General features: G+C 44.9%; 1 protein-coding gene across 3 annotated transcripts in view; it reads left to right on the top strand.

Annotated features, from left to right (window-relative positions):
* The first annotated feature begins 4,588 nt into the window (after nucleotides 1-4,588).
* Appl2 (adaptor protein, phosphotyrosine interacting with PH domain and leucine zipper 2) overlaps nucleotides 4,589-20,791 on the top strand; it is a 44,026-nt gene continuing 27,823 nt past the window's right edge. Inside the window, exons 1-4 of one of the 3 annotated variants that reach the window (XM_070014401.1) lie at nucleotides 4,589-4,785; nucleotides 12,033-12,131; nucleotides 19,504-19,563; nucleotides 20,109-20,180. In XM_070014401.1, the coding sequence (XP_069870502.1) occupies nucleotides 4,732-4,785; nucleotides 12,033-12,131; nucleotides 19,504-19,563; nucleotides 20,109-20,180 (285 nt within the window). In that variant the 5' untranslated portion in view covers nucleotides 4,589-4,731. The remainder of the gene's footprint in view (nucleotides 4,786-12,032; nucleotides 12,132-19,503; nucleotides 19,564-20,108; nucleotides 20,181-20,791) is intronic. The other 2 variants (XM_070014403.1, XM_070014402.1) reach the window with 2 other exon arrangements.

Raw genomic sequence — 20,791 nt, 5'->3', positions numbered from 1 at the left:
AATGGCAGAACTACCATGATTCCGTATCTAAGCTAAGGGCATTTCATTTAAAACTGGCGATAGAAAGATGAACAGTGAAAGTCATGCTGATAGTTTGCACTTTGAATTTTCCTTCACTTAGAACAGTGAGTAGTAAATCAAAACACCATGACAAGTTGAGAAAAGCAAAGGTACAGAAAAGTGCTCTTGTTCAGTGTTATCTAATGGCTTCTTTCCCCAGCTTTCTGAACTCTTTGTACCAGACCCCCTCAAACTATGTAGCTGCTTTGATAGGGAGCTCTTAAAAATCTTGAACCGAGAAGAAACAACGTAACTAGAGTATCATTTCAGAAAAACAACAACAACAAAACTGTGGTGAAGTATAAAAGAATAGAGAAGGTTGGTCAAGGCCAAGGGACCAGGCTTCTGGGGCTGAATGAACTTAATCACAAAACCGAGTTGGTTTGTTTTGTTGTTGTTTTATAACCTCCTTGGGACTTTTGCTGGGATGTAAACTTGAGTTTCCATCTGAACTCATAAAACAAGACAAAGTTCAGGATAGAGGTTTGTGGAGAAGAAGGAGAGAAAAGGTAGCTGTGTCAGAGGGCAGGGCACCAGGGCTTGGTAACTCACTGCCAATAGTAGAGACCAATAAGAGGTTAGGGGGAGAGCCTGACTCCCAGGTTTCTGGCTTCAGCCCCTGGGCAATACTGCTTTCCACTGAGAGGTGGAGCAGGAGGAGAAGGGTTTGGCATAAGGAGGTAGAAAGGATGGGTTGATTGGGAATGAGGCATAAGGCAGCCTTATCACATTGTTTCAGTCTGTACAGCTAAGCTAGCATCCCCATCCCCCTTCCTCTGGTAACAGCCCCACCTGCCCTGGCCTCAGCGGTGGAGCTCTGATGACCTAGGCTTGGGTGTCCATATGGCACCTGGTGGTGTGGATACACAGCAGTACCAGCAGCAACTGGTGGTCCAAGTCATGGACAGCTGTGGCCAAGCCAGGATAGTAGGCAGAGACGACAACTTTCCAGTTTTCTTCTCTTGCCTGGAAATGATGCTGGTGGCACCAGCAGAGCTGATTGTAGACACTCTGAGACTCAGAGTGAAGTGAATGAAGCCAGTTGGGAGACAAGTGTTTGGATGAGAGGCAGAATGAATGTAGGAGGCTTTCTTTGCACCAGGCAGTTCCCAGTTTCCCTTGTAGCCCCTCTTGGTTTGACAAGGCAAGAATCAAGGTCCTATTTTTCCAAATGTTTGTTTTCTTTAAGCTGGTAAGTCCCATTTTTATCACTTGCAACTTAATTCAAGTTAATAGTGTACCCTAGGCCTCATCATACCCATCTCACAGAGAGAGGAACTGAGGCTCAGGGGAGTTATATATGTAAGGTCCGCTCCTGGATGGCCAGCAGACTCCACCCTCCTCGCAGCAAAGTCTCCACCCAGTACCTGCGTTACCTAGGCAACTGGGACACCTGGAAGAGGTCACATCTGCATCCTCTGAGGTCACATCTGAATTTGATGTAGCCACACCTTTCTCCGCCCATACCCTAGATAAGGCCTAGCCCAGGCCCAGAGGGCTCTCTTGCTGCTCTTTTCTAACTCTCTCTGCTTTCTCTCTACTCTAGCTCTTTCCTCTCTTTCCCAGCTCTCTCTCATTCCCAGGCCTTTCCCAGCCATGTGGAGTGCCAACCTTGCCTGGTCCCAGCAGGTCTACTGAATAAACCTACCCCTTACCTGAATACCATGTGAGTGCTGCTGTTCTTACTCGGCTACCTCTCTCTCTGCTCTTGTCTAGCTCTTCTCAAGCTTTTTCTCTCTCTCTTTCCTCTCTCTTTCCCAGCTCTCTCTCTTTCCTAGGCCTTTCCCAGCCACGTGGAGTGCCAACCTTGCCTGGTCCCAGCAGGTCTACTGAATAAACCTACCCCTTACCTGAATACCACGTGTGTGCTGGTGCTGTTCTTACTCGGCCACCTCTTTTTAAAAACCTAACAATATACCTTGTCCAAAGCCTCATGGATAGCAAGGTCCAAGTCAGGTCTAACGCCAAGACCAACAATTTCCTACCATACTTTCTCCTAATGCACCCATCCACCTTCGTACTCTATAAATTCTGGGCTTTCAGATTGAGGAATTCTCATGCTACAACTCTTTGATTCTCTCTTGATTTCTATTGAGAGTTTTCCAATAGAAAACTATTGCCACTTTAAAAAGTCACTGGTTCACAGGGCCCGGTTGCTAAATTTGCAGAAATTCAAAGTCATGACCTTATGACTGAAACATTATTTTCCTGACCTTTATCTTGTTTTATGAGTTCAAATGGAAAGTCAACTTTAAGTCCCAGCAAAAGTCCCAAGGAAGTTATAAAAACACAAAATAAAACAAAACTGTTTTCCTTGTAACTATGTGGTTCAGTGACCAAGTTCTGGCTGATGGGATGTAGGCAGGCATATGTATGTGTGTGTGTGGGGGGGCATTGTATGGGGCATTGAATGACTTAGGGTGGGTGGGAAAGATCCGCTTTTAAAAATCATCCAGGTTCACCTACTTCTCATCATTTCTACTGCTACTCCAGACTTTGATCTGGAATTCCATCTTGGTTGAATGATTACCATGGCTTCCTTGGTCCTGGCAACTCAGTTGCTCATACTTATAATGGCATTCTGCCGTACCTACTCCCTCTGGTGACCTGGTACCTGGCATCTCTTCAACCTCATTTCCTCCCATTCTTCCCTCCCTTAATTTGTTCCAGCCATACTGGCCTCTTGTTAAACTAGAGAGGCCTTCCCCAAGGCTCTTACTCTTGCTCTTTCCTTCAGGTATTATTGGTTACTTACTTTATTTAGTTCTCAGCCCAAATGTTAGCCACTTCAAAAAGTCCTTTCTAATTACCTCATTTCCTATAATCCTCTATTTCTTTGCCCATTGTTATTATCTGATTATCAAATTTTATTTCTTCATTATCATCTCCCCTATTCAAATACATGCTCCGTTAGGACAGGGGCTCCCATTTGTTTCATCCTCTGCTTCTAGAGAAGAGGTCAGCACATAGTAAGAACTAAAAGGTGAGTGGATAGCTGGAAAAGTCATAGCACTGTGGCATGAAGTGAAATGAGAGTTATGAAAGCACCTTTAAAATTGCAGAGGACTAATTCTTGTGCAAATTACAATAACAAACATTACATTGTAATGCACATTTACCAAGCATCTGCTTAGGGGTTAGATTATGTATGAGGCACCATAATTGTGAAAATAAGTTTATTTCCTGCTCACACTAGCTGTAAAACTGAGTAAGAAATGAAATATTCTGAAATTACTTAGCTAAATGCTACTGAAATGCACCCAGGAAGAGGAAGCTGTATTTGCCGGGAGGGGACATTAGCAAATGGAGGTTACACACATGTGTGTACACGTACACATACACAAATAGGACTGGAAGGTTGTAGTTGTCCTTTCCTGAAGAGAAGCAAGTGAAAGAACATTGTTAGCAAAGGAAAGAATCTCAGTGCATGTACTCCAATGTGAGCATACTAGGCATCTTCTCAAAACAGGTGCCTTCTTGATTTCTGCCTTTCTCTTACATCTTTTTCCTTTCTTTTCTTTTTGTGGTTGCATTAAGGTTTGAACTCAGAGCCTTGTATTTACATGCTGTGAGCCTAAAGAGAATGATGCTAGATGGAAAGCATAGAGTAGTTCAAGACATAAAACAGGACAACTTTGCTTTTCACTTTTGGAGGTATTTGCAACACAGATTTTCTTAATATACCTAAAGTAGTTTTAACAGAATGAAGAATTTCTACAGTATCCTATTCTTCTTGCTGATTTTGGAAATATGTCCAGGTGAAAAAAATCTTATTGATTCCTAAAAAAGAAACTTCCAAGATTTCATCATCATCATCATCATCATCATCATCATCAAATGTCCAAGTTCCCCTTCCCTTTCTTCTCTCTCTAGCTTTCACTGCATGAAGCAAATCACTTCATTCTCCAGGGTCCAAGCTCTCATCTTTAAATCACAACACTGAGCTAGATTATCTTTTCTAATTATGAAAACTGTATTATGAAATTCTCTAAAATGCCCAAACACAAGAAACCAGGAAGATAAAACCTAATTACATGGCCCAAATCAAATAACTGTGGATTCTAAATGGCCGCGTCTGAATGTCACCGGTGATTCATAGTTACCTGGTGGTGGTGGTTTCTTCCCCCCCCCCCCCCCCCCCCTTCTCAGAGCTGTTTAGAGGCCCTGGGATTGATTAAGCAAAACTGTTGACAAGAGTAGGACTGCTCTCACGTTTTAAAAAAAAGGAGCCAGAGAGAGTCACAGCAGCAAACTCTCTGCCTTCCTCTTTCCTGTGACCCAGAGAGGGTAAGAACTTCATCTTCCCATCTTCTCAGGCTGTAGAAGCCTGGAACAGCGACACAGGCCCAGTGGGGCCAGGGTGGCCTTAGAGGCGGAACCCTTGGGGTCTGGCCTGGGGAGGGGGGGGGGGCAGAGGCCGGAAACGTGGCAGCCACACTTCCGGTGTCCGGCCGGGCATCCGCCACACTTCCTGTTGATCCTGTTCGGCCGCGGGCCGGGCTGAGGGGAGGGGCTGCGGGAGGGCGGGCGCACGGTGGGGGCGGGGGGGGGGCGGTGGCAGCCGAGCACCCGGAGTCTCCCGAGCACCCCGAGGCCTGAGCATCCCCGGCTGTGACCGCTCCGGCCCCGCGTCCCCGCCGTCGCCCGCCCTCGGCCCCGCCGCCTCGCGCCATGCCCGCCGTGGACAAGCTCCTGCTGGAGGAGGCCTTGCAGGACAGCCCCCAGGTACCCCCGGGCCGCGGGTGGGGAGAGGGGCCCGCGGGCTCTGCACCGACCCCCCGGGGGCGGCCCGGGGGGGGGGCCCAAGTTCCCCCTGGTCCCGTGTCCCATCCCAGCCGGAGTTCCCGCGTCACCCCCTCCGCCCAGCTCGGCTGCTGCGAGCTGTCGCCGTCCCTTGTCAGCTGGGTCATTTTTGTTTAAAAAGTAATCATCTCCATCCTTGTGCCTTCATTCTCGGTCCTCTGTAAAGCACGGGTATCGCGGTCCCCGTCTCACAGGGTGGGGAGGAGAACGAAAGGAGAAGGCTTTGGCCAACAAAGTCTACTTTAATTTGTGTTACTACTTTCTACAGTGGCTGATGGGAGGAGACCCGGTGGATTTAGGGTCCAGAATAGAAGTTGAGAACCTACCCCCCCCTTTCCCCTTTCCGCAGTCTCAGGCCCCCTTTTGCCTTCGTTTTCCGTTTGTGAAGAGAAAATTCCAACATCTGCCCAAAGCATTTATGGTTTGTCTTTGGGGGGGGGGGGCGGGATTCATTTGCACTCTGGAGATGTCGATCAAACAATCAAATCCTTTGAGCCTGGGGGTGAAAACTGTTGTGTAAATAGAGCGAAAGAGTGCAGAGTGGCTAACTTAGTTCCAGTTCATCATTTCCCCCGGGGAACTTGTGTTCTCTTTCCTCCAACACTTCCTCCCCTCTCCCCCTGTTTCTGTTTAAGTTGATATCTTTATTCCCTAGGGTCTCAACTCTTGATACATTAGAGTATGATTAAGCTGGTCTTCTCTCACAGTTTCCCCTCTTTTTGGAGGTCCCTTTTCCTTTCCTCGATTTGAATTGTACATCCCAGAGCAATCTTTCCATGGACTTACTTCGATCCATTCTGCTTCTCTTCCTTTCTAAAAAGTCAAAAGGGCTGTGTAGACCTTTTGCTCTTGTGTGTGTGTGTGTATTTGTGTATTTGTATGTGCGTGCACGGGTATGTGCACCTGATTCTCTTTATGTAGTCAAGGAAGAAACAAAGTGAGCTGCGATTTTTATTTTATTTTGTGGCCTCCACCAGGACAACTTTTCAAAGGCCTCTTAATACTGCTCTAGACTTGGGGTGTTTTAATTAGGCCAAAGCCAGTGGCAGAAGGCTAGTCATCATCCTCACACCTGTTGTGTGGGATCCAAGCATAATATGAAATATGTTCCCATCATGGTGACCAAGAGTTTCTATCTGCTTGGGAGCTGGAGGTACAGAGGCAAAAGGATACACATTCCTTTCTTAAAGCTCGTGATGTGTAAGCCAGTTGAGAGAAGTACTAGTTCTCTGTATTGTTCTCACTGATAGAACATGTTCTGAAGTTAAGGCCTCACAGAAATGAATAGACAGTGTTCAGCATTTGCTCAGTGAAGAGGGAGGAGTAAGGAGACGTAGATTGCAGTTCTGGCTCTAACACTGTCATGTGATTTGGGCAAGTCACTTAATCCTCATCCTGTGAGGCTCAGTTTTCTCCTCTGTAGAACCTCTAGAGAAAACAAAAGGATATGGAGCAGATCTTCAGGGTACCATGGAAACTTAAAATTCTGTCACGTTTATGTGGTTTGTCATTTTGAACTTCTGTGAGGGAAAAGACATTTGGAGGCATCTCTATTCCTATTTAATGACTCTTTGAATGTAGTGTATTTGTCACTGCTGTTGAGACTTGGCTTTCTCCTCCAGGGGGTTCTCTCTAAGGTTGTATAGAATGGGAACTAGCTTTAAGAAGGTCTTTAATATCCTCAGAGCATATTTAGTACTCTTTTGTATGTGGTTTGTGCCTGATGCTTGCAATAAAAGGAATCAAAGGAATCTCATCTGTTTTATGTGAAAGAATCAAAACAGTTGCAAATGCCCAGATTGTGGCACTGTATAGTCTTTCAAAGTAGGTCCTCTGTAAAATGGCCAAGGTGCAGAGAAGTTAGATAACCTAGCCAGGACTGTACACTAAAATGACAAGCAAGATTGAAACTCAAGAAGCATTCATATAAGAGGGATATTGCTTAAGTCAGTCCAGTAACCTAGCACCTGGCCTTTCTGTCATTAGTAAAAGAAAATGTTGTTTTACCAGAAGGAAAAGATCCTAAGAAACCAATCTCTGTTTGTTTTCTCTAGATTTTTTTTTTGTAGAAGAGCTATATATAAGAACTGCTTAAGTAAACTGGTAATTACTTGAACAGAATTAAATGAACACAAAAGCTTTTGTATTTGAACTTAAGTGACCTCAGAAGCACTGAGATGGAAGTTGACCTTGGACACATCTATTCATTTTCTCTTTTTTTAGTGTGTAGTGCTCTGTGTATGCATACACATGTATTCTTTCTGCTTTCCTCTGACACAGGAGAGGCAGAGTGTTTGGGGGGTGAAGAGATTTGCCCTGTTTCTGTTTGTGAGTCTCTGCATCTGATCATCCCCTGCTAACTGCTGGAAATGTGACCACAAATAAGATAATCCTGCTTGCCCACACTGGCTCACAGTCTGTCCCAGGACAGATAAGTAAGGCAACTGTTCGGTACAGTGTGAGGACTACTGAGACAGATAGGACACAAACATAGCTTTGAATCCATCAGTGCATCTTCGCCAGGGGCTTGTTCACTTATCATGTAATTAGTACACTTTTGAGAAGACCAGCACTGTTGCTTGCTCTTTGGGTGTTTTTTCTTTTTTCTTTTGTTCTTTTCACAGTTAATGTAAATAAAATAGAAATTAAAGACTTGGTTCAGAGATTATGCTTTTAGGGCCCACCTGGGAACAAACATCCTTCTGCAAAACAGGCCTTTTTTTTTGTTTTTGTTTTTTACAAGCAAGATGCCTGAAAACATAATCAAGGTAAGTTTGTGTGGCTTCATTGTGGAGAATTTTAGTCCTGAAACTCTTTTTGTTTATAGCCAATTTTTCCTTTCAGTTGAGTTAGTTTCTGCTAAGACATTTCACTCTCTCCATCAAATTTCAAGGCCACTGTTGTTAACCTTAAAAATTTAAGAAAACAATCAGTGCTCTCTGACAATTGGACTATTGCACAATTACATGCTATCAAGAATATGTAGGACTGTTTGGGTACCGCCTAGTTTGTTTATAGTAAGGTAAAAGCAGGACAGGGAGCAGAGTTATATCCATAGAATGCTGGATTCTGTTTCTTTGGCTGCAAGTGATCCTGACAGGAGAGGGTAGTAGCAGAGAGTAGTAGGGAAAGGATGGAATTTTGACCCTAAAGGTGTCCTTATTACCTTTGGTGAGTTGTTCACCTTCTCTGAGTTTTGTATTTGGATATGTGTAAGAATGAGTGTAAAACCAGCTACTGAACTGAGTTGTTCTGAAGAACAAATAATATATGTAGTGTCTCCAGCTCTGCATGCCTTACCAACTCCATAAATGATTGCTATTATCTTTGCAGATAATACTAATGTCTTTCTAGTCTTTTTGTGGAATTTCTAGTATTGGTGTGGTCTCATAATATTCCTATTGAGGAAGCCTGGAATTTTCCTGACAGTTCTAATAGAATCATAATCCTATGTCCAAAGTATTAAAAAGTGTACACACATGCACATTTGTGCTGTGGTTCCCTGGGAGTTGTAGGTAAGAGGATGACTGTGGGAATGACCATAGAAAATCCAACTCCACTCAGCCCATCCTGAGCATGCACCACAGAGCATGCCTGCTGTCAAGACCCGCCCTGCCGGGGACCAGGCAGCCCCTCCGTTGGACCTGGGTTTATATCCTAGCCCTGCTGCTTCCAATCAGGGAGGCAGAACAAGCATCTTAACTTGGATAGGCCTCAGTTTTATCACCTGTAAAATGCGGTTAATCAAACCAAGGTATCTATATATAAAGTTGTTGAAATAGGTGGACTGACAAACATGTAGTTCCTAGCACAGTGTCTGGCCCAGGGGAGGTACAGATGAAGGAGTAGTTTATCTCCTTATCAACTCTGTGCAAGACATTTATATAGACCCTCTCTTTTCAGTTTACCTGTCACTTTCCATTCTGTTTTTTTAAATATTTTTTCTATTCAGATAAGTGATTACATAAATCTAACAAATTTCACAGTATTGTAGGTTGGTGATACTTAAAGTCACAAACACATTTTAACCTTCACAAGGCTCCGTTCTGTTTTATTCCTAAGAGTACTGAAAGCCATAAGTAGGGTTCAGCTGGATAGACATCAGTATTTTTCAAAAACAAAGTCACACAGTCCAGTTATTTCACTCCAGAGCATATTAGTTATAAAGAAAAATGTCAGAATGATAAGAAACAACCAGATCCTATGGCACTGGACATCAGGACTACAGGAAGGTTCTCGGCTGGTAGATGAATCATTCTCAGCCATAGTGTTAAAGTGGGATGGCATAGGTAAACACTCAGTGCCCCACCTAGGATACAGTCAGAGTTCCCTATCTATCAGCACCCCACCCCATCACTATGCAAGGAACTCTACATACACTCATTATCTCTTTAGCTCTGTAAATTAGTGTCAGAGACGGATGTGGATGCAGGACTGACCTGATCCCTGGAGATTCTGCCCTGCAGAGTATAGAGTCACTTCTCTTCACTGTTGATGCTGGGTTCCCAGCTCTGCATTTCAGCAGAGGCTGGCTTAGCCCAGCAGCTCAGGCAGCACCACTGAATGTCTATTGAAGGACAGGCCACCCGGTCTGTGTTCAGAGAACATCTTTAGCAATAGTTTGCTTTTCCACATTAAAAAAAAATACTTCAAAAGCAAAGGTTTTAACCTACTGGTTGTCATCTATTAGGAGGTTATGAAATCCAGGGCATTACAACCACAATTTTTCTTTATAAGTAGACTAGAATAGAAAATAAATATCAAGTGTGTAAGTATCCTATTGACCTTTGTTCAGGTCCTGGTGTAAAACATATGTCTGACTATGGATTTTAACTTTACAAGGTTTGGAGACCTAACACAGGATGAGCTCTGTGAGGTTTTGCTTAGAGCTATTTAAAAGATTATTTTTTGGAAGGCTCAGTGGTAGAGCGCTTGCCTTGCATGCATGAGGCCCTGGGTTCAATTCCTCAGCACCACATAAGCAAAAAGAAAAAAGCTGGAAGTGGCGCTGTGGCTCAAGTGGTAGAGCGCTAGCCTTGAGCTGAAGAGCTGAGGGACAGCGCCCAGGCCCAGAGTTCAGACCCCACGACCCCCCCGCCCCCCAAAAAGATTATTTTTTAGTTTCCTTATTCATTGTCTTGGGATTCTGTTTGCTGAGTTAGTACTGAAGAGAATCCATAGATTTGGAGTGTGTACTCTTAGCTCAGAAGACCCAGCAAAGCAGGAGAAGCACATACTGCGGTGAAGAGCCTCAGAGGGTATGGAGCAAAGGCAGAGGTAGAGCAAGGTAGGAGGGTCATGATCCCAGTGCCCTAAACTCCTGCTGTAGATTACAGGGTAAGGGGTGCTTTGAGCCTAGGAATGTGGATGCAGCAGCAGCTCAGACCCTGGAGGAAGAGAAGTGGCATGGCAGAGACTGGTCCCTGGTTGGGTCAGCATTATGGTAGCCCAAGCCCTAACAGGGCACAGCAGCCAAGGAAGCCCCAAGATCAGCAGGATACAATGGCAATGCTGGCCTGTTTTCTAACCTTTGCTTAGCTATGTTAGATTAGAAAACAACGGAGTCGAAATTCATTTGCTGGGACTTCATAAGCCTTAATGAATCGTTCTTTGAAAAGCCCTCTGGTGTAACCTCAGTAAAGGCATCTCTGTAACTTGTCCTCTCTTCTTTGTCTGATGGGTTATTTTCTAAAGTTGAGCTGCTTGCTACTGCAGATATTGAATTTAAAATCCTTACTGTACCAAACACATTCATGAAAGTCCGATGAGCGGATGCATCTGCCCTGATGACTGATCCTTATTCATACACCGTCTAGTATACAAATGTCTTTAGCGTCTACTATGCCTGGTACTGTGAACACAAATGACAGGAAATGCCTTCCAGCAAATGCCACTACGCAGCTACCCCCAGAGCACCCCAGGCGCTCACCTTCTGAGAGAAGTGAGCTGCCATTCTGTTTGCTGTTTGAGTTTTGTGCCTGAAACTTTCAACAATGGGTCTGGGTAGAGGGACATGAAATTCCTAGCCATGACTTTGAAAGTTGGTTGAATAAAATAAAACCAAAAAAAACCCAAACCACAGAAATTGATGATGGTGTGTTAAGAGGAAAAAATGGCACTCTGCAGTCAGCCACGAATGCAGAAAACCAGGAATCTGGTCCCTGTGGGGTGACTGTGTGCCAGCACTGACTGAGTGTCCACACCTAGTGCACACACGTGCTTAGCCTCAGTTCTTTTTGTGTGCTTGAAAGGAACAAGCAGCTGTCTTTTCAAATACGATTTTATTAGATCGATTTTACTGGTGCATAGTAGAGGCTGAATTCAAGTCAGATGATAACTCTTCAAACATGCCTGGCAAGAGATCTATCACTGAACCATATCCCAGCCCCAGTGTTAATTTTAAAACATGGGAGCTCATGCCTATAATCCTCGCTACTTAGGAAGCTAAGATTTGAGGACTAGAGTCAGCTGGGTCAGAAAAGTCCATGAGACTTTTATCTCTAATAAAATACTCAGAAAAAGCCAGAAGTGGTGCTGTGGCTCAAGTGGTAGAGTGCTAGCCTTGAGCACGAAGAGGCTCAGGGACAGTGCTCAGGCTCTTGAGTTCAAGCCCGAGGACTGACAAACAAACAATAAAGTAATAAAACTTGGCTTTTCACCTCAGTGACCAGTGGCTCACACTTATAATCCTAGTTACTCAGAAGGCTGAGATCTGAGGATCACAGTTCAAAACCAGTCCAGGTAGGAAAGCCCAGGAAACTCTTACCTCTAATTTAGCACCAGAAAAGCTGAAAGTAGAGCTGTGGCTCAAGTGATAGAGTGCCAGCCTTGAACAAAAAAGCCTAGAAACAGTGCCCAGACATTGAGTTCAAACCCCAGGAAATACTTTCCCCTCCTCCCCCAATAAAAACCCCTTGGCTTTTCTTCTGTGGCCCTGAGCCATCGTGTAGAGCTAAGTCCCCTCACTGGAGTGGAGCGTGTTGGAAAAGAGTTTCTCCTTTACAGCTCCAGGAACTGCTGTACACTGGTTTCATCCTTGAAAGAATGAAGCTGACAAATCACTGGGCCCCTTTCCTTCCTGTTCCAGCTTGTGCAGTGTGGGTGCTTTCTGTTGTCTCTGACTTCAGCACCTAGATCTAGGCCTGACCTTGTCCTCCTGTTTCCTGCAGGCTCGCTCCTTGCTCAGTGTGTTCGAGGAGGATGCTGGCACCCTCACGGATTACACCAACCAGCTGCTGCAGGCCATGCAGCGTGTCTATGGAGCACAGGTATGCCACTGCTTTCAAGGGCAGGGAAATCAGAATCAAAAGAACCACACTTAAACATTTGAACTAAAATCAGAATTGTTTTCCTCACTTCTCTTTACCTCCAAAACTAAATACAGACTGTTTTCATTGTTTGAGAAAGAGAGCTGCTCTCCTGTAACAAGAACCTGTAGAGGGACCACATAACTGCTGTATTTATTCATCTTTAATCCAACTCTACAGTGAAACATCAGCATCTCCTCTTCCCACTGTGAGCCAGTGGCTTTAGTATCTCAAGACGTGCTCTTTGTCTTTCTCAGAAATGAGCAGTCTTGGGTGTCAGTGTGGGAGCGTGTAGACGTTCTTTCAAGGGCTTCTTGTGAAAGGACTTGAGTCACAGTTCTGGAGATAGGGTGACTGCTTTGTTTTGAGGAACAAATATCTCTAGCTTGCAAACCATAGAAAATAAATTGCTGAGTTGCACAAGCAAATATTTTTAGATCTAGAAGTGCAATGTCTGTCACTTTCCAAGGGCAGATTTTAGTTACTTGAAAATAAATTATACATAAAAACATGATGGCAATGGATAGTTTTCACTGTTGACTCCTTGCCAACTTAAAGCTGTTTCTATAAATGTTTCTTTTTCTCATTAATTTCTGAAGCTTTAAGTGTCACATAGTATTACATAGCTCTTCAGAGTCACATGTGGTCATGATTGTATAGCTCTCTGTACTGCTTGGTCACTGTCTTGTCCATCAGCCATTGGTCCATAGCAGAAGCCTCAGTGCTTGCTATTTGGGAACTTAGAGTTGGTTAAGAGACCAAGATGATTACCAGTGAGTGCTGGATGTGCTGGGGGAGGAGAGGAACCTCACCCAGAGAGTTGTGTGGCTCCGTTAGGTAGTTTCCTATCACTGTGGCAAAATATCTGGCAACTTATAAACAGAAATGACTTATATTGGCTCATCATTTCAGGTTTCAGTCCATGGTTGCTTAGCCCTGTTGTTTGTGGCCTGTGGTACATTATGATGGTGGGGAGTGTGGTCCAGGAAAGCAGTCACATTCTGGTGGCTCTGAAACAGAGCCCGGGAGGGGGAGGGGGGAGGAGGGGGGGGTTGCGCACAGGGGGCGCACATGAGAGAGCACCAGAGTCCCCAAATCCATGTCAAAGACCCACATTCAATGTCCTAACTTTCTTCTACTTAGGCCTAGCCTTGCAAAAGTTTTACCACATACCAGTAGGCTGAGGACCAAGTCTTTTAGCATGTGGGATTTTGATGGACATTTCAGATCTAAAATACTGCAGCTGGACACCCAAAAGGAGAGCGATTGCGATAGTTGAGGTGCTTGAGCTTTGCATAGCTTCCAGACAGTTTCAGGGATTTCGCATAGATGGTTGTATTTAAATTCCCCATCTGCTCTGTGAGTTGGGTTCCCTCATTTTATAGTTCAGGAGACTTGAGGATTTTGATGATGAGTAACGTGCCCAAATCTACCAATTAATGCATGGAAGAACAAGTGTGGCTGAAGCCACGGCTCAGACTTTTCACTTCTGCTCCTGGGCTTCGGGACTTGAACTAGAGAAAGGGCGGCAGAAATGCAAAGAGGAGGGCGGAGGTGAGAGGAATTGGGGTGGTAGAGTGATGGTGGATTGGATGTGAAGGGATCAGGTGGGTGAAGGATGAATCTGGAGCAATGGAGAAAGATGGTTAAGGGGAAGAGGTGCCCTGAGGTAGGAGAAATGTTCTGTAACATAGGAGGAAAACTAGTGATGACAGCAGCTGTGTTCCCCCAAACACAAAAATGGCAGATGTCTGAAATGATAAACCTGCCACTTACCTCCATCTGATATTATAAATATGTACTGGAATGTCTTGATGGTCCCCCATCAAGGTGTACCATTACTATGTGGCAATTAAAGATGAAAACATGAGCCAGGTGGTGGTGGCTCACCCCTGTAGTCCTAGCTACTCAGGAGGCTGAGATCTGAGAATTGTGGTTTGCAGCCAGCCAGGGCAGGAAGGTTGGGTGAATCTTTTATCTCCAGTTAACCACTCAAAACCCAGAACTGGTGCTGTGGTTCAAAGTGGTAGAGTACTAGCCTTGAGAAAAGAACGGGTAACAGCGCCCAGGCCCTAACTTCATGCCCCACAACTGCAAATAAATAAAAAAAATTGAAAATATGTTTTCAAAAGAAAGAGTGAAAGCCATGCCTTTGACTTGAACAACAAGATGGATAGATGAAGGAACACAGGAAGAGGACGGCATGTGTGTGCACATGAAGTGTGCATGTGGACATATGGATGTGTGTATTTGGGGAGGGGGCCCTATATCATTCTCTCTCTTCTTCCCCATCCCCTCTCTCTACCTCTATCTCTATCTCTTCTACTCTCTCTTATTCTCTCTCTCACTTCTTGGCAATATTGGGGATTGAACTTGGGGCCTTGCACCTACTAGGCCACTTGAGCCATTCCCCTCATCCTTCTGTTTTTAAGTTTTTAAAGTAAGGTTTTATGCTTTTGCCCAGGCCAGACTGAGACTGCTGTCCTTCTCTCCCTTCCGGTAGATGGGATTGCAGGAGTGAGCCACCAGACTTGGGCATAATTCTCTCTTAGTACTAGTTTTGATGTGTCTATGGGACACCAAAGTGAACCCAAGAATGTAGGGCTGAGATGTAAATAAATGTGGCAGTATGCTAACTACTTTTAACAAGAATCCTATGCTCATTTCTGAGTTTTCTCATGGACTTATTTTGGTATTCAGAATTTAGAACAATATTGCTTTGTCAGTTTTAAATTTGAAGCTCTGATTGTTTAGATAGTATGTTTTTTTTTTCCCCTAAATATTCCAAATTTGAGAAAATCTACATGTTTTACTGTAATCATATGTGAATTTGCTTGTTAATCAATACTTTAAAACTTTGGATTCTATGATTAAAGGAGTTTTGTTTTGCTTTTGTTTTCTGTGGTGTTCCTGTTTCTTGAACTTGAGAGCCTGGCCACTTAGCTTTTTTGCTCAAGGCTCATTTTCTATCACTTGAGCCATAGCTCTACTTCAGCTTTTCCATGATTCATTGGTGATAAAAGTCTCACAGACTTTCCTGCCCTAGCTGCCTTGAACCACGATCCTCAGATCTTAGACTCCTAAGCAGTTAGGGTTACAGGTCTTCATCACCAACAGCCAGCATAAAGGAGTATTTTTAAAGCTTAAAAGCTGAAGACTTTAAAAGTGTCTGATGTTCCCAAGAGTCTGGCTTTTCCATGTCTGTCACAGCCATTGACTTAGAGAGTTGACACCCTCTTTTTTTCCAAGCCAGTAAACTGTGTTTTGCCAAAATTAAGTAGGCTTTGCATTCCAAGAGGCTGGAACCCAGCTTTTAATTCACAGCACATGATTGTCACGTGGGTTCTTCTCTGGCCAGAAACCATCCCATGGTTTCCTGCAGCATAGGCCGTGGAAATGTGTGGTTGGTGCTGTATACTCGGTGACAGTCAGTCAGACTGGCAGCCACAGGACCAGTGTTAAGTTTAATAGGACTATTTGCAAGCTTAGCCTACTATGTTTTGTTTTGTTTTGTTTTTTAATTTTTTTTAAAAAAACATCCTGAATCCTTTTTGATCAGTTTGTTGCCATATATATTTATTAAAGAGAGTAATATTTCTTGTTTTCATTCAAGTTTCTTTTCTCCCAAGTTGTATTTTCTTGGTTTTATGTCATGTTATTCCTTAACTACTTCATACTTAGACAAACAGAGGTGGATTATAGAGTTTCATAATTTTATTCCTATAAGACACACACTTAAGCCAAGTGTGATCTGTATACCTGTAATACCAGGACTTAGGGGGCTGATGCAGGAAGATTAGAGTTTGAGGACAGTCTGGCCTCAAACATAGTGAGACTCTGTCTCAAAACTAAATCAAACAAAATCAAACAACCAAAACCAGGCATTTCGTAAGGCATCATTTTTCATTATAATGTTTTAAAAACCAGGTTTATGCTGCTGCTAACGGTTGAGTGAGTACTATGTGGTGATTCTGCTAGTTTATTGTGGAAGTCCTTCTACTCTTAATGTAAGAAAGAGGAAACTAGAGGAAAACTAGAGAGAGTGTCTTCTGGCTTCTGAGGCTGACTTCCAATCTGACAGAGTGTCTCTACCAGCACTCTTGGCCTCCTTCCTTCTTCCTTCCTGGCTAGAATGACCTTCCCCTGTGTGCCCGATGCCCTGTGTGCTTTGGGGTCAGAAGCGCTTGGTATCACAAGGGGCTTCCTGGTCCCTTTGTGGACTCTGAACTCCAGGAAGATCGTCCCTTTCCCAGCGCTCAGCTCATACCTGGCCCCTTCTGTACTGACAAGAAGGGGCAGACTGAGGACCAAGTATGGGGCCTCTCCACCTACAACTGGCTGGAGACTGTTTCTTCTGGCTCCTCCACCTCCCATCCTGAATTGGGTGTTCTTCTTGGGGAACAGATGTGGCACCTTTGGGGCTGTATCTGATTTGGGCTCAGCCCCCCGTTTTGGGACACTACTGGGGACCAAACTCAGCACCTTGCACTTCTAGGCAGACACTCCACCACTTGAGCCACAGGCTCTTCTTTTACAACTCTTTCAGCTGCCCATAGTCTGCTTACAAGCCTCCCCCCCCCCTTCCCTTTCATCTCCTCCCCACCACAGCCATGCAGGACTTTTGTGCCACACAGATCTGCTCTGCTCATCCTCCTGCCTGCTTCTCGCTGCCTCAGCGCTTCCAGGACAGAGTGCAAGTCCTTGACAACCCCTCACAAGATGCAGCTTCTATCTGTTCTTGCCACCCTATGCATCCTTTCTTCTGTCTCGGGGCCTCTGAGTGCCGTCTTGGAGCCCAGTGCTGTGATGCATACCATGATGAAGATGACTTTCATTACTTCAGGTTTGGGCCACATTTCTGGCCATACGCATTTGATACAGCAGATGGCTACACCGTCACTTTGAATCCCAATGGACTTCCTCTGACCTATTTCCAGCCTATCCATTCATAGCAGCTGTGGTCAGTGCTGCCTGCCCAGAAGCCCGCAGAGGTGGTTTAAGGTGGCTGTAGCAGGCAGTCATGCTAACGTAAACATCCACTTGCCAGCAGCTCACGTTTTGTCACTAGCAGCCACTGTCTTCTGTCTCGGCAACAGCCGGGGGAGGCCCTCTTTAACTTAGGAGATGCTGTCAGCAAGCTCTGCCTCAGCTGCCTTGCGGTTTTGTTGGTGGTGGTGGTGCTGGTGATGGTAGTGGTGATGGTGGTAGTGGTGGTGGTGTGTGTGTTGCTGGCGAGGGAGCTTAGGGCCTTGCACAAGCTACCTTCGACTCCAAATGCTGAGCTTATGTTTTTCAAGGGTTCATAGAAAGCAGCTGAGTGCAGGTGGTGGCCCAAGAGCTGTCCCCAGGGTGTTATGGAGCCGGAAGTATGGCCCAGTGGTAGAAGACCTGGTTAACACGTTCCAGCTCCACACCAAGAAATGCCTGTTACACTTGCAGGTCCACTTAGAGACTGAGTGTTTGTCCACCTCTTCTGCTGAGCCACTGCTAGAAAAGTGAGAGATCATGTCATTTGTAGGCCCACGTCTTCCCTTGTACTAACTAGCTAATATCTTGGCCTTCAGATCTGAGTGGCACAGTGTTGGCAAGCTGAGCTGGGAACCTGACAGACTATTAACTCTTTGCCTGTCAGTTGCTGCTCAGCTCATGGGAGTTCTAGTGAGGTGTGTGTTTGTCCCTTATAACCTCTGATCCCCTTTATAAAATGATGATAATGATGATACACTTCAGGGTGCACGTTAGGAGGAGGGGGAACGTGTAGAAAACAATTATCAGCCATGCCAGGTCCTTGGGAAAGGCTTGCATGCTAGCAGCGCCAGCTCTGTGGAACAGTTTGCAGTTTGGCTGGCTGCAGAAAAGGTCCCAAAGTGGAAATCAGCTCTGATATTCTAATAAGTCTCCCTTTCCCCTTAGCCAATGAAACAAATCCCTGTAGAGCCCAGGCCTTAGTTTTAAAGGAATGATAACTCCTGAGAAGACAGTAAGTAGAGGCCAAGGCTGCAGAGGCCAGCAGGGGTCTCCCACCATGCCTGGTCAGACCTGTGCTCTGCAGTCTCAGGGTGAAGCCTGTGTCTGAAGAGCAGGCGCATTGAGCCTCAGACACAGGAATCCCTTTCTAGGCCAGTGTCTGTGCCGGGAGGAAACTTCCATGCAGGTGGCGATGAGAAGATCCACACGAGGAACAGAAAGAAAGCAGTCATCCTGGAAGTGAAACAGCACCCACAGGCCTCCAGAACCCCTACCTCCCAAAGAGCCATGCTCTCCTCAGGTTCCTGGGGCTTGGGTTTAGCTAGATTTCTAACACATCTGGCAGGACTGGCCTAGTGCTCCAGGGTAGTCACATTTGGTAGGTCCTAGTGCTGTGTCATTCCATGCACTTGCAGAAAGGACCACAACCAGCTCATGTCCCGCTCTGCTTTACTCCACTCACACCCGTGCCCCACATCCCCTGGCCACAGCCTCGTACAGGCTCTGTGCTGGTCCCACATGTTGGTCCCTCCTCCACAAAGCTCCTTCCTGTGGCCAGCTCGACTTTCCACAGGGTCTGGTTAAACATCTCTCCCTTAGCCACTCACTAGCTCCTCCTGAATGCTCTCAGGCTCCTGACACCCAAGAATTTTCCTTTGCAGTTCTCAGCATGGATGCAAATGTGTTTTCATGTCTGCTTCCCCTGTGAATCCACGAGGACAACACAGTTTGCTGCACTCTTGCTCACTGAATTTGTTGATTGGTTGAATGACCAGAAGGAACAGCAACTTTAAGCTTTATGTGTTTGCTTATTTGTTTTGAGAGTTTTGTTTTTTAAAGAACAAACTTTAAACCTTTTGATTTGTCTTGGTCTTGTTTTCTTTTCTTTTCTTTTTTTTTTTGACAGAGACTCACTGTGTAACCCAGGCTGGTCTCACTCTCATGATCCTCCTGCCTCAGCCTTTTGAGTTCTGGGGTGCTAGAATTACACTGATCATCTTTTCTTTTTTGTTTCGTTTGTTTTTTGTCGGCTTGTCAGTTGTGGGGCCTGAACTCTGGGCCTGGGTGCGGACCCTCAGCTCTTCAGCTCAAGTCTAGCACTCTACCACTTGAGCCACAGCGCCACTTCCAGCTGTTTTGGCTTATGTGGTGCTGAGGAATCAAACTCAGGGCCTCATGAACGCAAGGCAAGCACTCTACCACTGAGCCACCTTCCCAGCCCACTGATCTTCTTTTCTAAATAATACCCAAACAGAATGTTTTGTCACTTCACAGGTACACACATATTACTCTGAGATAGTCCTTTTCAGTGACTATATAGGCATCGGACAAATCTTACTTGCTATTTTCCCCTTTCTCTCTGCAGAATGAAATGTGCCTGGCCACCCAACAGCTTTCCAAACAGCTGCTAGCATACGAAAAGCAGGTAACTGGTGGTTGTAAGGGATTACTTTATTCCCAAATGGCTGCTTTTAAAGAATTCTCCAAAGGCATTTGTAAAGATTTTCTTTCATCCTTCCCACTTCCTTCCCTTCTTACATTCCTTCTTCTACCTTCCCTGTTCTAGCTTTCCCTTCTGTCTTATCTTCTCTTTTCTTCCTCTAATGAATTATAATTGGCAGTGGTCCAAAGTCCTCTGAGTGAGGTGTTATAAAGAGCCTGTAGAAGTAATCCACTGTCCTTGAGGGTTCAGTCTCCAGGGAGGACCAATGAATCAACACTAGCCATTCCAGGAAATGAGCCCGCAAATAAAGATATCATTGTATGCAAACAGAAGGGCCTGGCCAAGGAAGGACTGCCAAAGGGGCAAGTAGTATTTATACAGCCTGGGCTGGACAGGCAGAGGTCTGGTTTTCTTCAGGTATACATTAGACTTAGATAGGGTAATAATTTGGTAGTTGGTAGGCCATGCACTAGTGCTGAATTCCCAATTTCAGTTAACACCTGGCTCTTTTATCTCTTTGGTCTTAGAATTTTGCTCTCGGCAAAGGTGATGAAGAAGTAATTTCTACACTCCACTATTTTTCCAAGGTGGTAGATGAGGTAAGATAGTAACATGGGACATTTTTCTTATTCTTTTTGCATTTTTTTCATGCTTATATTGGTTATGGCTGCATTTTAAAAGTATCTACTTAAATATCTGAGAAGCTAGGTCTACTTGATCATCTTCTAGTTTATCTATAACAGATGCTCCATAGCATTATGTTTGTGGTTGAGAAAGAAAGGCTTTGATGGGCACAAACAGTACATCGAAGGGATGTCGATGAATTCAGTTGCTAAGGCATTTATGTTAGTTTCTTAAGGCAGCTGCAAGAGGTCATCCCAGCTAGATAGCTCCCAACAACAGGAATTTATTCTCTCATTATTCTGGACTACATAAGGGACTCTGCAGGACCACAGTGCTCACACAGGCTTATTAGGATCCTTCCTTCTGCTAGTCTTCGTTGGTTCCCAGTGTGTCTTGGCATAACAAAGTCATAGAACCATTACGTCTATGTGGAATGTATGTGAAGAACTATTGTTGTTATGGGAAACACGCAATTCTAATTGTGAAAATCGTAATCATATAGCTCAATTACTATGGGTACGGGGCAGAACCTAAAGGTGATTTTATAGCAGCATCAGGGCCTCCGAGGAGGCTGGCACTGTGAGGC

This window comes from Dipodomys merriami, unplaced genomic scaffold, assembly GCF_024711535.1.
Source record: "Dipodomys merriami isolate MVZ:Mamm:240054 unplaced genomic scaffold, mDipMer1.0.p SCAF_97, whole genome shotgun sequence".
NCBI lineage: Eukaryota > Metazoa > Chordata > Mammalia > Rodentia > Heteromyidae > Dipodomys > Dipodomys merriami.
Note: the sequence above shows the minus strand (reverse complement) of the source record. Positions and strands in the feature narration are given on the sequence as shown.